General features: G+C 51.2%; 1 protein-coding gene across 8 annotated transcripts in view; it reads right to left on the bottom strand.

Annotated features, from left to right (window-relative positions):
- DTNB (dystrobrevin beta) overlaps positions 1-15,437 on the bottom strand; it is a 150,040-nt gene that overhangs the window by 81,088 nt on the left and 53,515 nt on the right. For 6 of the 8 annotated variants that reach the window (XM_071547650.1, XM_071547654.1, XM_071547648.1 and 3 more), the window contains 2 exons: positions 7,759-7,836; positions 6,199-6,321 (listed from right to left, as the gene is read on the bottom strand). In XM_071547650.1, coding sequence (XP_071403751.1) covers positions 6,199-6,321; positions 7,759-7,836 — 201 coding nt within the window. The remainder of the gene's footprint in view (positions 1-6,198; positions 6,322-7,758; positions 7,837-15,437) is intronic. The other 2 variants (XM_071547652.1, XM_071547653.1) reach the window with 1 other exon arrangement.

Below are 15,437 nucleotides of genomic sequence, written 5' to 3'. Positions count from 1 at the left end.
GGAACAAAGGGGGAAAGGCACTCTGGAAGTTGTCAGAAGGTAAATTGAGCTGCCAAGCAAATAAACCCCCTCTGGGTTACAGAATTTAAAACACCCCAAGGGACAGCACCAATGACATTGATACTCCTGAATCCACCAGTCAGAGCTGAGCGTGGAGGGGAGTTTGGGGAGGTCTGAAAACTGCCCAGCTGTGCCCACACGGGCAAACCTGGGGAAGGACAGAACTCAGGGGGTGGTCAGTGGTGCTGGACAGTTAAACAGGGACAAAGCAAATAAAGGCAGGAGGGGTATGAGAGATGGGGAAGAGCAGAGAACCAGTGGCCTCAGGAGCAGAGGACTGCAAATAATCCCAGTTAGGGTTAGTGAAAATAAAACCTCTGCTAAAGGAATATCATCTTTGGAATATCATCTTTGGAATATCAGCTTAGGAATATCAGCTAGGGACATCATGTCCCTTCCAACTTCAGCTCTTAAGTTGCAAATAATTGTGATTTTAGGCTGTAGGAACACATTTTACACGACCAAAAAGTGACCCAGTGGTCTCCAGGCTCATTGGAAATCAGAAACAAGAATGTTTTGTTCTATCACTGGTAGCACTTGGTGACAACTTTTATAGGCCTGGTGTTGAACAGGAATTCTGCCTAAAGACCTCTCTGTGCCCAAGGGAAAAGCTCTTGCTCCCTGAACACACAGTGCTGGAGGCTCCTCCTGAGCCAGCCCTGAGCACCCCCAGGCACAGGGAGAGCAAACAGGCACTGCTGGGCTGTTCCTGCCTGCAAAGGGACACCTGGGGCAGGTCTGCTCTGTCACCCCCAAACAGGTACAGGGACATCACTGCAGCTTCTCTGGGCACCCTGTGCCAGCCCCTGCCCACCCTCACAGCCAGCAATTCCTTCCCAATATCCCATCTATCCCCTCTGGCAGTGGGAAGCCATTCCCTGTGTCCTGTCCCTCCCTCCCTTGTCCCCAGTCCCTCTCCAGCTCTCCTGGAGGCCCTTCAGGCCCTGCCAGGGGCTATCAGGTGTCCCTGGAGCCTTCTGAACAAGAAATAAAACACATTTAAATTCTACCATGGATACAAATGTAAAAGATACTGCACAATCCCCGGCCTGACCACGGCTGCTGAGAGACCAAAGGATGTGGGAACAGGTTGTCCCTGGGAACAGAATTATTGAAAGAACCATGCACAGAGACAACAGGAGGGGGAAAATACATTCCTGAAGTGAATTAATACAAATGAGCTAAACCAAACAACATTTAGAGGGCTTGGCCTGGTCATACAGATAAGACAGAATCATCTCATTTGCTCAGAAAGGCTCTTTGGCTGCCAAGATCAGAGGAATTTTGGGTATTGTTGCACTTGGGTCACAACAGCCCCCTGGAACCCTCCAGACTAGGGCAGAGGGGCTGGGAAAGGCCCTGGGGGTGCTGTGGCAGCAGCGGGACACGAGCCCAGGTGTGCCCAGGTGTGCCCAGGTGTGCAGGAGCCAATGGCCCCGGGGCTGTGCCAGCCCTGGTGTGGCAGCAGGGCCAGGGCAGTGCCCGTCCCTGTGCTGGCCCTGCTGAGGCACCTCCAGGGCTGGGGCAGTTCTGGGCCCTCAGCCAAGAGACACCCGGAGGGGCTGCAGCGTGTGCAGGGCAGGGAGCGGAGCTGGGAAGGGGCTGGAGCAGCAGGAGGGGCTGAGGGAGCTGGGGGGGCTCAGCCTGGAGCAAAGGAGGCTCAGGGGGCACCTTCTGGCTCTGCAATCCCTGCCAGGAGGGGGGAGCCGGGACAGGGGGTCGGGCTGTGCCCCAGGGCACAGGGACAGGAGCAGAGGGCACGGCCTCAGGCTGGGCCAGGGCAGGGGCAGGGGGCACAGGAGGAGGAATTGGTTGCTGGAAAGGGTGGGCAGGCCCTGGCAGGGGCTGCCCAGGGAGGTTTGGAGTGCCCAGCCCTGCAGGTGCCCAAGGCAGGACTGGCCGTGACACTGAGTGCTCTGGGCTGGGGGACAAGGTGGGCATCGGGCACAGGGTGGGCTCCATGGGCTGGGAGGGCTTTGCCAAGGTGGGCATCGGGCACAGGGTGGGCTCCCTGGGCTGGGAGGGCTTTGCTAAGGTGGGCATCGGGCACAGGGTGGGCTCCATGGGCTGGGAGGGCTTTGCCAAGGTGGGCATCGGGCACAGGGTGGGCTCCATGGGCTGGGAGGGCTTTGCCAAGGTGGGCATCAGGCACAGGGTGGGCTCCATGGGCTGGGAGGGCTTTGCCAAGGTGGGCATCGGGCACAGGGTGGGCTCCATGGGCTGGCAGGGCTTTGCCAAGGTGGGCATCGGGCACAGGGTGGGCTCCATGGGCTGGGAGGGCTTTGCCAAGGTGGGCATCGGGCACAGGGTGGGCTCCAGGGGCTGGGAGGGCTTTGCCAGCCTCAGGGATTTGGGATTCTGTGCCTCTGATCACAGGTCACAAACATCCCCAGGGCTGCATTCAAATGCCCCCCTCACAAGTCTCCCAACAAACATCCAGCACACCCACCTGCCCCAACACCCTCACACTGAACATGTCACTGAATCAATTGGCTTTTTCTTTCAGAAACCCTCAATTTGCAAGATGGAAAATATGAGAATTGTGAAGTTACATCATAAATGTGTTAATAACCCCCAGCTGAGCGTGGCTGTAGCTCCACTCCTGCTCCCACAGCTCTGCTCTGAGCAGCAAAAACTCCCCCTGACCCCATTCTGTCTGCAGCACTCTGGGGATGACAGAGAGTTCCTGCAGAGCACAGCCACCAAAAGGGGGGAGCTGCAGTTCAGTGCCCCTCTGGATGTTTTCCCACTGAAAGCAGAGGATGAGGAGGCTGGAAATGATGGATGTTCCTCCAGGAGACTGAACAGGAACACTGAGAAGGGCTCCTTTGATTTGTTTGGTTTTGGCTTTTTAGTTCACGAAATGAAGGGAATTCAGTCATTAAAATCCTGTTCTTTCAGTTGAGGCTTATTCCCAAAAAAACAGTTGTCAAAGGGAGGTTATTTTCCTGTTCTTAACAGCAGGAAATAACAAAAAGAGTTCACTCTCTGGTTGCTGTGCTTTGCTGATGCCCTTTTCAAGACTGAGGGCACTAAAGGATGGGTAGGCCCAATCCTTCCTGTCCCAGGATGAACTCTCTGTCCCCAGAAAGGGAAAAGGGCCACATTTTCATCCAGCATTTGTTATGGTATAGAACATATATCATAATTTTATTAACAAATCTGGCTCTGAAACAGGAACCAAGTGAGAAGGGGCCAGTTTGAGGAGCCCCAGGACACTGAAATGCAGCTCCAAAGCCCATCCTGCCCCCAGGAGCACCTCGAGCTGCCAAGGCAGGGCAGTGCCCCCAGCAGGGGAGTGAGGCCCCAGTTTCAGTCACTGATGATCCCTTACTTACATCCTGGATGCACCTGGGGCAGGAGACACTGCCATAAATCCTGGGGAGGGCTCTGCAATCACACAGATGGGACCTGACAGAACAGGGATATTTCCTCCTGCCTCACCTCACCCTGTCACTCACTGCTGCCACCTGTTCCTCTTCCAGCTGAAAGGAAAGGACACAAAGGCACAGCCACCTGCTGCTCCCCCTGACAAACGGGGTGATGGATGACCCAATAATGCTCCAACACATCCAGGCTCCAGTCAGGGCACTTCCAAACACTGGGAAATATGACCCCAACATGGGTGGGCAGGTGCTGAGACACACAGGGCCTCTTTCAAGCTGAGGCAAGAGCCAAGAATTCAGTTTGCCTGTTCCTCCTGAGCCCCAGGTGCAGCTCCCACCTGGGGGGAGGCACATTTGGAGGGCGGGCACCACTCACACCCAGAGCCTTCCCATGCCCTGGGCTGGTCCCACAGCAGGACAGGGGGTACTCTGCCCCTCTGCCCCCTCAGGGCAGACCCCAAACCCTGCAGAGCTGCCCCAGCCCGGGGCAACAACAGCACAAGGACGTGGAGCTGCTGCAGCCAGGCCAGAGGAGGCCCCGGAGATGCTGCAGGGCTGGAGCCCCTTTGGAGCCAGGCTGGGAGAGCTGGGGGGGTCACCTGGAGAAGAGAAGGCTCCAGGGACACCTGAGAGCCCCTGGCAGGGCCTGAAGGGGCTCCAGGAGAGCTGGAGAGGGACTGGGGACAAGGGCTGGAGGGACAGGATACAGGGAATGGCTTCCCACTGCCAGAGGGAAGGTTAAGTAGGATATTGGGAAGGAATTGCTGTCTGTGAGGGTGGGCAGGCCCTGGCACAGGTTGGGCAGAGCAGCTGTGGCTGCCCCATCCCTGGGAGTGTCCAAGGCCAGGCTGGACAGGGCTTGAAGCAACCTGGGCTGGTGGGAGGTGTCCCTGCCCATGGCAGGGGGTGAAATGGGATGAGTTTTAAGGTCCCTTCCCACCCAACCATTCCATGATTCTACAATATCTCTATTTACAAACAATTGTCACATAGCCACAAAGTCACACCTCTCCCTCCCTCCCTCAGTAAACTGAACAGATAATGCTCCCTTAGCATCACATTCCCACAGCTCCACAGCTCTCTTTTAATGACTTTTGACCTGTGTCCATATTCTTTTTAAAATACTTATACTTGACCTGAGCCAAGGTTTCAGCAGTACCAACTAACACCTGGACACAGCATTGCTTTGGGTGGGATTGAGATCATTTATACAACTTTAGAAGAACTTTTCAGTGTATTTCCACTCAGCAATGCCAGCAGGGAAGCCCTGCAGAGGCAGAGAGCATCTGGATCCCACACATGCTGCAACCTGGAACAGCTGCCCCCGATCCCTCCAGCAGAACCTCGGCTGGACACACAGGGAAGCTCTGGAAAAGCCCTGCCCTCCTCAGCACTGTCATTAAACCCAAACCAAGTGTGCCAGGGCCTGGCTGGGTGTGCATGGCCACCCCAACGAGGCTCTGGGCAAGGAGCAAGGCACTGAGCAGGGTCTGACGGACAACACCTTTCCAGAGCTGGGTTTGGGTCCCACTGAGAGCCTCAGGTACATCCCAGGCTTACAGAGGAGTTCTGGAATCTGAGAGCCTGAGGAGCTGCAATGCTGGAGGCAAACATGCCTGCCTGCTCCTGGGACAGGCTGTCTGCTCCCCCAGCTCCAGGAAACACTCTGTTCCTTCCCTGGAATGAGCAGGAACAGAGAGGAGGATCCTCCTGCCATGAAGGGCTGCAGAACCTGCCAGAGGAAGCAAACTCTGATCCCAGAATTCTGGGATCCTTGAAGAGGGATGAGGCAGGACCTTGGGAAGAGGCAGGTGCTGAGATGGGAACAGTGATGCCTCAAAGTCAGATGTGTCCTGGATTCCTAGAGCTTGGTTCTGGCCAGGTCTGGGGCCATTCCAGACCTCTGGAATGGTCTCACCTCCCAGGCAGAGCAAACTGTGGGCAAAGGATGACACGATGACCCTTTTGCAGTGTCAGGTCGTTGCTTTGGTGTTTATTCCAAGTTTATTCCAACTTCTAAGCCTTTGTGGGGATGGAATCTGTAAAGTGTATGTGCTACAAAGGTCTCCATTCTGAGTTACTGCCTTTGGTCTCTGAGGGAAGGGTTATTTACCAGAAAACAGAAGAGTTCAGTGCTTTGAAAGGAGAAGTCACTGTATTTATCTGCAAGGTTTCCAAAACTGGAGCTGCCTGCAAAGACCTGGGGCCTTGCTGGGCAGTGGCTGCCCAAGGACCAGCCCCAGAGGATGAAGGAGATTCCTTTTGTTACCATCCAGGGCTTTTGATGCTTTCCCTCTGCTCCCCCCACAGATGTAACAGGCCTGAGTTAGCAAACAAGAACTAATTCCCAGGAATCACTTTTCCTTCTCAAATTCAGGAAGAGGCAGGCAAGGCCCTGCCCCAGAGGCACAGGAGCACAGCTGGCAGTGAGGGTGTGAAAGGTGGACCTGGAAGGAGTTTCTGGGTGTTGACATGAAAAGAAAGATTTAAAACCAGTTTCCTTGTGTAAAATGCACTTTAGGATCAATACTGGCACTTGACATAAAGCCAATACTGGAATCCTCTCCTTTGCTCTTCAGTAATGAAGTGTCTGTTCCTGTGGGCTCTTCTGCCAGCTCAGACATGATCTGTGCAGGTGACACAGCAGACACAACCTGAGAGGGGAATTACCCTTGGGATGGAAGGAAGCAGAGGAGTGATGGCTCCTGGACCACGTTATTCCCTGAGACAGAGAGGGACCTATCCCACCCACCTGCACAGACACTCCTCCTGTGCTGGGAAGAGCTGAAAGGCTGGTGGGCCAGGCCAGGGCAGGGTGGCTCCAGGATCACCCCTGACAGTGAGATGGGCTCCAGGACTGCAGGATTCAGGGTGTCTGTAAAATGTGAATCATCCAGTTTGGATTAAGAAAATGGGGAAAAATGGATAAACCATGAAGTAGAAACTAAGGAAGAGGGTGATTGCAGGAGGAGCATTTTACAGATTCCCAGGATCCCTGAGGTTGGCAAAGCCCTGTGAGCCCCTGGAGCCCACCCTGTGCCTGATGCCCACCCTGGCAAAGCCCTCACAGCCCATGGAGCCCACCCAGTACCCGATGCCCACCTTGGCAAAGCCCTCCCAGCCCATGGAGCCCACCCTGTGCCCGATGCCCACCTTGGCAAAGCCCTCCCAGCCCATGGAGCCCACCCTGTGCCTGATGCCCACCTTGTCCCCCAGCCCAGAGCACTCAGTGCCACGGCCAGTCCTGCCTTGGGCACCTCCAGGGCTGGGCACTCCAAACCTCCCTGGGCAGCCCCTGCCAGGGCCTGCCCACCCTTTCCTGCAACCAATTCCTCCCGAATCCCAAGACTGCCTGGTCCTCCCTTTCAGGGGAAAGGAGCCTAGGAAAGGTTATCTGACCCCTTGTCCACTGCACCTGGAAAGCCTCCAGTGATGGGCACTCCCCACACCCAAGTCTGAGGTCACCCAGTCATTGCACATCTGTCAGCACTGCCAGACACCCCCTGGAAAGATTTCCAGGAGGATTTGGGGATCACTTTCACACAGGCAGACAGAACCCACAGACACAACTGACTTGTTTTGTCAAGGAAAGTAGAAGGAAAGCCCATGGATGGTGGCTCTGCCTGCTGGAAATGCAGCTCTGCTTTGCCTCTGGAGCCCCCCTTGCCACTGACATAGTGACAGTTCAGCTCCTCATCCCCTGCAGGAACATTTACTCATTCACAGCTTTGCCAAGCACAGTCTCCACCTCCCTGTTCCCCCTTAGCAAGACAGCAAAGTGCAAACACAGCACTCAGGGAGCTTTTTGCTCATTTACAGACCCTCAACCATATGATAATTTCCATATCTATCTCTAAGTAAATACAAACCCAAAGTCAACTTGACCCTAAACGCCTCTGGCAGACACGGGAGCTCCAGCTTTGGGAGCTGAGCTGTGTGTGGGGTGGAGAATGTGGGGCCACCACCACGTGGAATGTGCCCAGCAGAACAGGATCACCCTTGGCAAGAAGAGCAGCCCAGGACACAACAAGACCAGCCCTTCCCAGGAGAGCTTGGGAAGTCACATTCTACTCAGAGAGGGAAACAAAAACCTCCTCCTGTGTTTCCCCAGTCACTCTCATGCAATAACATGACTCAGTAAATGAAAACCCCTCTGGAGAGAACAGAAAGATCCCTGCAGAGGATTCCTCCTCTCTGGGGTGCTGCACACCCATCCTGCAGTGCCACTGACTTGGGATGTATGAGGAGGGATGGAACAGTCTGTATTTAGCACTTCTCCCAGGAACCCCCCCGAGCTGCGAGGCACAAGTACCTTTTGGTGGGCGTGGGTGCTCCGGAGGACACGTGGGTCACCATGGCCTCGTTCATGTTACTCACAGGCCGAGGGGGGCTGCAAGGCAAGGGGTTGGGCCTGTTAGTCACTGAAACAAACGAAAAGCAAACAACCCATCCCTTGGAAAAGCCATCCCTGTGCCCTGGGACAGCGACAGGCCCAAAGCAGCAGCAGGAATTGCCCCACAGAGCGGTGCCTGAGGAGCTCCAGCGCTTCCCCCAGTTCCTGTGCTACACTACAATGGAGACAAAAGGAGCATTTCTGACCACACAACTCACCTGTGGCACTGCCCAGGAGCTCAAGCAAATGTAGGAACCATTCAAATCAGGGCAGTTTTTTCCAATGTTTAAAGAAATGAAGCAAAGATTTATTACAAGGAGCACTCACTGGTACCATCACCACACACACCACCTGCCTGGGGCTCGTTTTAATAAGATCAGGTTGGTTGGAATAAACAAATGGATGTAGCCTCGTGTTCCTCACTGTCCCATAAAGCCCAGCCAGGGACTGATGAGCCACTTATCTGCATCCTTAAACCCTGACTGTTTCCCAGTGCAGGGAGCTGAGGCCACCGTGTGCTGGTGGCTGTGCAGGGACTGGGGGACATGGGGAGCCCCCAGGGGATGTCCTTGGACAGCTCTGCCACTGGGTCTGAGCTGCAGGGAGGGGAGAACCACAGCAGCTCCAGTCACGGAATCAGTATTTGCTGATGTTTACCCTCCAGTGACACCCAAAGACAACCATCAACCTTTGAAATGAGATTTGAAACCCACCCAGTGCCACCCCTGCCATGGGCAGGGACACCTCCCACTGTCCCAGGGTGTTCCAGCCTGGCCTTGGACACTGCCAGGGATGGGGCAGCCACAGCTGCTCTGCCCAACCTGTGCCAGGGCCTGCCCACCCTCCCAGCCAGGAATTCCTTCCCAATATCCCACCTAACCCTGTCCCTCCTCTGGCAGTGGGAAGCCATTCCCCTTGTCCTGTCCTTGTCCCCAGTCCCTCTCCAGCTCTCCTGGAACACGGACTACAGTCCCCAGAGATCTGTATTTGCCACCACCTTTGCATTCGTGCCCAGTCAGATTTGCTGCAGTTAATCCCGAGGTTCATTCCCAGGAATGGCAGCTCCAATTCCTGCAGCACAAGGCACAGAAGGTGCTTCACCTGTTTGCACCCCTGACATTCCCTGTTCAGCAACACGAATCCTGCTCCTCCCCTGGATGTGCCAACGCCAGGAATTGCCTTAAGATTCCTGTTTCATTTAACCATATTCAGAGCCCAGTAATCCAAGGAATCAATCAATCACTGGAAAAATCCCGTGGATGTCAAACACCTGAAATCAGAGAGGACATATTCCTGTAGGAATTCCTGCCTCCTCCAGGCAGGATTTGAGGGAAAACCACTTCACTTCTCATCCTCTCTCTGGACAGATCGCCCAGAAATAATTGTGCTCATGTTTATGTTAAAGTTACTCTAAATACAACTTTTCACCAAGACATTATTTGGTGTTAAGACGGTTACTGCATGTGCTCCTTTGGGAAAGGCAATTCCTGCTGTCCAGAAAAGCAGGAATGGGATGATCCCGAGCTGGGATGTGCCCCCGGGGCGTTTGGGAGCCCTTTATTTGGCCAGTGCACAGGCAAACACATCCATGGTAACGAGCAGTTAATTAATGGGGCTTTCCTCCCTTCTTTAGTTCCCCCCTTACTTCCCTGTGACTGAGCACATGGAATGTCCCATCCACAGCTCTCCAAACATTCCCTTCCCAGCTCCCCAAACTCTCCCTTCCCAGTGTTACAAATATATTTGTAAATCTAACTGTGGAAGTAGTTATGCTAAGGTTTACGGGGTTTAACTGGGCCTGTGGTGAGGTAACTTGAAACAGTAGTGGGGGCCCAGAAACTATTGGGAACTTGCTAGGAACAGCAGGACAATAATTAAAGCGATTAGTGAAGTAAATAGAACCTGAGGAAGAAAACAAACTGTTGCTTAAAGATAAGATTAGAATCAACATATGTAAGGGGTTTGGTGATGGGGGCCTAATTAACCAGAATCCTGTGCTAGACGAGCGTGGTAGATTTTTAACCCTTGGAGACGGACATCAATTGTATACATATAACCTATGTAACTGATTTATGAACGAGACCGTGTGTCTTTGTGCACGTACAACGCTGTAGAAAAAGTATAAAAGCTGTCTTCAAGAACGGCTCATTGGAATCCTGGCTTAGGACAGTAGTCCCCAGGTTTCCCGGGCCCAGCAAATAAAGCACCGCATAAACTGATACTCTGTCGGTTTGTGTTTCTGTGAACGGGCAACAGTTTTCTGGCGCCCAAACGTGGGGCTCCGAGGGTTGCTGGGGCGGTTCGCGTCCTGATCCACTCCAAGCCGGCACCGAGCAGTTTCCTCGGGGAGTCATCAGTTCGTGCCCGGCCCCGCGCCCGTCGGACAACTACATAGAGGTGAGCCCGAAGGTGCTTTATTTTGAAAGGGGGGTGGCTTTATTCTGAATGGGGGTGGTAAGATTGGTTGGTTGGTATTGGAAGCCTGGGCACCGGCCGTAAGACACGTACATAGAATTCGTGCAGGTCCGGTACTTGCCATTCGGTAGCGACTAGAATTGGCAAGTTGGGGATATAGGTTGGTGGTTAGTCGCAGCGTCGTACGTGTTTCTGTTGTCATTCGGGAGCTGTGGGATAATGTCTTCTAACGATAAGGATATTCCCGAGGATTCCCCCCTCGGGTGTTTGTTGAAGCACTGGAAAACGGGGAATTTTGAACAAACTATGAAGAAAAAGAACTTGATTGATTACTGTAATCATGTTTGGCCAGAATATGAAACGGGGGGAATGCAATGGCCGCGGAATGGTACAATGACTACGGAGATTATCGCCCCTTTGATGGGTTTCTTAAGGGAAAATGATAAATGGGATGAGATACCTTACTTAGATTTGTTTTATCATTTAAAAGGAAAAACTGAATGGTTAAAAGAATGTGGTATGCTGGTTTTGGAAACTATTAATAATGAATGTGTGGGTTGTAAAGAGCGAAAGTTGCGCTTTATTGAGCCCCCGGAGGAAGATGTGTCGCTGTTGGTCTCCCCTAGTGCACCTCCGTGTCCCTCTCTTGAAAGCCTTAAAATAGGAAAAGGAAAGACCTCTGCTCCCTCCTCTTCAGACGAAGAGTCGGAGCTAGATAATAGGGGTGATGTACAAAGAACCCCATTAACTGGACGCACACGCCGGGGAAGGCAAAAGGGGAAGGAGGGGGACGTGCGGCCTAAATTGATGGCACCTCTACGGGAGGCCGTGGGGGCAGATGGTGGAAGGGTTATAGTTAAGGTCCCGTTTTCACCTAGCGATTTGATGATTTGGAAACAGTCAGCCGGAGCTTATCGGGAGAATCCGGAGAAGGTTGCACGGGTAGTAAAAATGGTTATTAAGGCGCAAACACCAGACTGGAATGACCTCCAAGTTCTGTTAGATACTCTTATGGATTCTACTGAAAAGGAGATGGTGATGAAAGTTATGACTGACCGGGCTAGGGACATGATAAGGGCTCAGGTAACCCATAGTACGGTTAATGAGTTAGTGCCGAGGGATGACCCAGGATGGAATCCTAATACAGCCAGGGGATATGAGGCGCTTAAGGCATATCAGGAGTTGTTGGTTGAAGGAATTCGAGATGGCATTCCTAAAACAATGAATTGGTCGAAACTGTATTCGGTTCGGCAGGAGAAGGGAGAATCTCCGTCGGCATTTTTGGAGAGGTTGAAGGATACGGCTCGAAAATATACTAACTTGGATGTAGAATCAGAACCTGGTAAACTTCAGTTGGCTTTAATATTTATGGGACAGTCTCAGGAGGATATTAGGAAAAAGCTGCAAAAATTAGAAGGAGAAGAAATGCGGAACTTAGAAAAGCTGTTAGAGGTGGCATGGAAAGTATATAATAATAGGGAAAAGGAGACGACAAAGAAGCAGCAGGCAGGTATGTTGGCAGTATTGAAGCAAGCGACAGGGGGAAATACAGGAAATTTTAGGGGTCGGGGCCGGAGCCGAGGGCGAGGCGGACTTGGAAGGGGTGGCTTCGGCAATCAAGGGATGAATATGCGCGGGATGTTGGGACCTAATCAATGTGCCTTTTGTAAGGGATTTGGACATTGGAAGAACGAATGCCCGCTCAGCCAAGGAATGCAAATGGGTGGCAGTTCTTTGCCCGGGGTTAACTTGGTCAGTGCTGTGGGGAATGGAATGAATCCATTTGCGAATAATCCACAAAGTGTCGCTCAGGCACTGATGATGGGAAACACTCAAACTCAAAGCTGACTAGACCAGGATCTTAAGGTGGTCATGGAAATAGAGGGGGAGCCGGTAGAATTTAGGGTGGATACTGGGGCTAGTTATTCGGCAGTAAACGAATTACGGGGAGTTTTGAGTGAATCGAAAGTACTGGTTGTTGGGGTGTCTGGGGAAGTAGAGGAAAGGACATTCCTGCGGCCGCTTGATATTAAATTTGGGGGGAAGGAATTTGATCATCAATTTTTATATATGCCGAACAGCCCAGAGTCACTACTTGGAAGAGATTTGCTTTCGGTTTTACAAGCAAGAATAATATTTGATAAGGATAGGGTAAAATTGGAAATACCAGAAGAAAACTTAGCAAAAATGTTTATGATTAAGGAAGTAGAACCAGAGACGATACCAGAGGTGACAGAGCAGGCTGTGGCTCCGTGGGTTTGGGAGACGGGGATCCCTGGTAAATCGAAAGCGGCTGAGCCGGTAGTAGTAAAACTGAAGGAAGGAGCGCAACCGGTAAGGGTGAAACAATACCCAATAAGGCTTGAAGCAAGAAAGGGAATAGCTCCAATGACTGATCAGTTTGTGAAATTGGGAATATTAAGGGAATGTGAATCAGAATATAATACCCCTATTTTTCCAATAGTGAAGCCAAATGGAAAATACAGACTGGTGCAGGATTTAAGGGCAGTTAACGCAATCACTAAAGATATATATCCTGTGGTAGCTAATCCGTATACGCTGTTAACATCTGTCTCTGAGAAATTTCAGTGGTTTACGGTAATTGACTTGAAAGACGCCTTTTTCTGCATACCCTGGCACTTGAGAGTCAGCACATCTTTGCATTCGAATGGGAAAATCCAGACACGAGACAGAAGTGCCAACTGACTTGGACCAGACTGCCTCAAGGATTCAAATCGTCACCTACTATATTTGGTAATCAGCTAGCCAAAGAATTGGAAGAATGGAGAACTACTCAGGTAAAAGATTCACCTTTTTCATATGTAATTCTACAATACACAGACGATATATTCCTGGGAGCCACAGAACGAGAACTCTGTTGTAAACTGACTATTGATCTATTGAACATGTTGGGGCAAGCGGGATACCGAGTTTCTAGGGAAAAGGCACAGTTGGCAAAACAGAAAGTTATCTACCTGGGTTGTGAAATTTCCCAAGGGGTACTAGATTGGGAACGAACCGCATAAAAGCAATCTGTGACATTCCAGTGCCTCGTAATCACCATGAGTTAAGATCTTTCCTAGGAATGACTGGATGGTGCCGGCTGTGGATCCCTAACTATGGACTAATGGCTAAACCATTGTATGAGGCTGTAAAGAAGCAGGTGTTTACCTGGGAGCCAGCAGAAGAAAAAGCGTTTCAAAAATTGAAACAAGCCCTTAAGGAAGCGCCGGCCTTGGGACTGCCCGACCTGACCAAGGATTTTCAATTATATGTGCATGAGAAACAGCAGCTGGCGTTGGGAGTCCTCACCCAGAAACTGGGGTCGTGGAAGAGGCCAGTGGGGTATTTCTCTAAACAGCTGGACGCAGTGAGTAGTGGTTGGCCGGGGTGCTTGAGGGCGGTAGCAGCTACCGTGATACTGATACAGGAAGCTCGCAAATTGACTTTGGGAAAACATATGACAGTCTATGTGCCCCACATGGTGATTACTGTGTTGGAACAAAAGGGGGGACATTGGCTCTCCTCAAGTCGTATGCTCCAATATCAGGCCCTGCTAAGGGAGCAGGACGATATCGAATTAAAACTAACCAACCACCTTAACCCGGCAGAATTTTTGATGTCTACTCAGGAGGAAGGGAAATTGGAGCACGACTGTGTCGAAATGATTGAACAGGTTTATGCCAGTCGCAAGGACTTAAAAGATGAACCATTACCGGACCCTGACTGGGAACTATTCACAGACGGATCCAGCTTTGTGGAAAACGGCACCAGGTATGCTGGATATGCAGTGGTCACCCTGCGACAGACAGTGGAAGCAAAAGCACTACCACCGGGTACCTCAGCGCAAAAAGCTGAAGTTTGGGCTTTGGTGCGAGCTCTAATTTTAAGCCAAGGGAAAAAGGTGAACATTTGGACCGATTCTAAGTATGCCTTTGGAGTAGTGCATGTGCATGGAGCCCTGTGGAAAGAGCGTGGACTGCTTAATTCACAGGGGTCTTCAATAAAACATCGGGAAGAAATCCTCCAGTTGTTGGAAGCAATTTATAAGCCTACCGCAGTAGCAATCATGCATGTTAAAGGGCATCAAAACGATTCGGGGAAAGAATTTCAAGGTAATTAACAAGCAGACCAGGTGGCACGCCAGGTTGCCCGGGAAGTATGGACTCAGATGGCGTTATTACCAACCCGGGAAAACCCCGCTGCATCTTATATGGAGACAGTGCCTCATTATTCTCCAGAGGACGAGAAACTTGCACAAATGATGTGTGCACGGAAGAATATCAAAGGATGGTATGTAACCCCTGTTGGTCAAGTGATACTGCCGGTAAAAATCATGAAGCAGGTGCTTGAAGTGGAACACAATAAGTGCCATTGGGGTGCAGAGGCGTTAGTAAAATTTTTAAGGAAAGAAATATTCTCAAACCAGATGTTAACATTAGCAAAGAGGATCAATGCCATGTGTGCGGTATGTATTAAAAACAATCCAGTGGTAAGGAAACAGGTAAAAATGGGGATAATTAAAGTGGGGCCACAGCCTGGGGATTATTGGCAGGTGGATTTTTCTGAGTTTCCTAAAGCCCAACATTTTAAACATTTGTTGGTTTATGTGTGTACCTTTTCAGGATGGCCAGAGGCTTTTCCCTGCAGAACTAATCGGGCAAAGGAGGTGGTTAAAACGTTGTTAAAGGAGATTATTCCGAGGTTTGGAGTGCCTTTAGGAATTTCATCAGATAGGGGACCCCACTTTGTGGCTGGGATTGTTCAGGATCTTTCCAGAGTTTTGGGAATTTCCTGGGATTTACATACCCCTTGGAGGCCTCAGTCTAGCGGACAGGTAGAACGGATGAATCAAACATTGAAAAATCAAATTACAAAAATTTGCCAAGAAGCAGAAATAAAATGGCCGCAGGCATTGCCTTTAGCTCTGCTAAGAATCAGAATTAAACCCAGGGAAAGGGTGGGAGTTAGCCCATATGAGATTTTGTATGGGAAACCCTATCATGCTGCTACATATCAGGGGGACCCTCATTTAACTGGGGATCAAATGTTGCTTAATTATGTTTTGGCTCTGAATAAAACTCTTACAGCAATCAGAGGGATGTTGCAGTGGAATCGGCCTTTACCCCTGGAGAATCCAGCACACGATATTCTTCCGGGTGACCAGGTGTATGTGCGAAAGT

The sequence above is a fragment of the Pithys albifrons genome, chromosome 2 (assembly GCF_047495875.1).
Source record: "Pithys albifrons albifrons isolate INPA30051 chromosome 2, PitAlb_v1, whole genome shotgun sequence".
In the NCBI taxonomy this organism is placed as follows: domain Eukaryota; kingdom Metazoa; phylum Chordata; class Aves; order Passeriformes; family Thamnophilidae; genus Pithys; species Pithys albifrons.
Note: the sequence above shows the minus strand (reverse complement) of the source record. Positions and strands in the feature narration are given on the sequence as shown.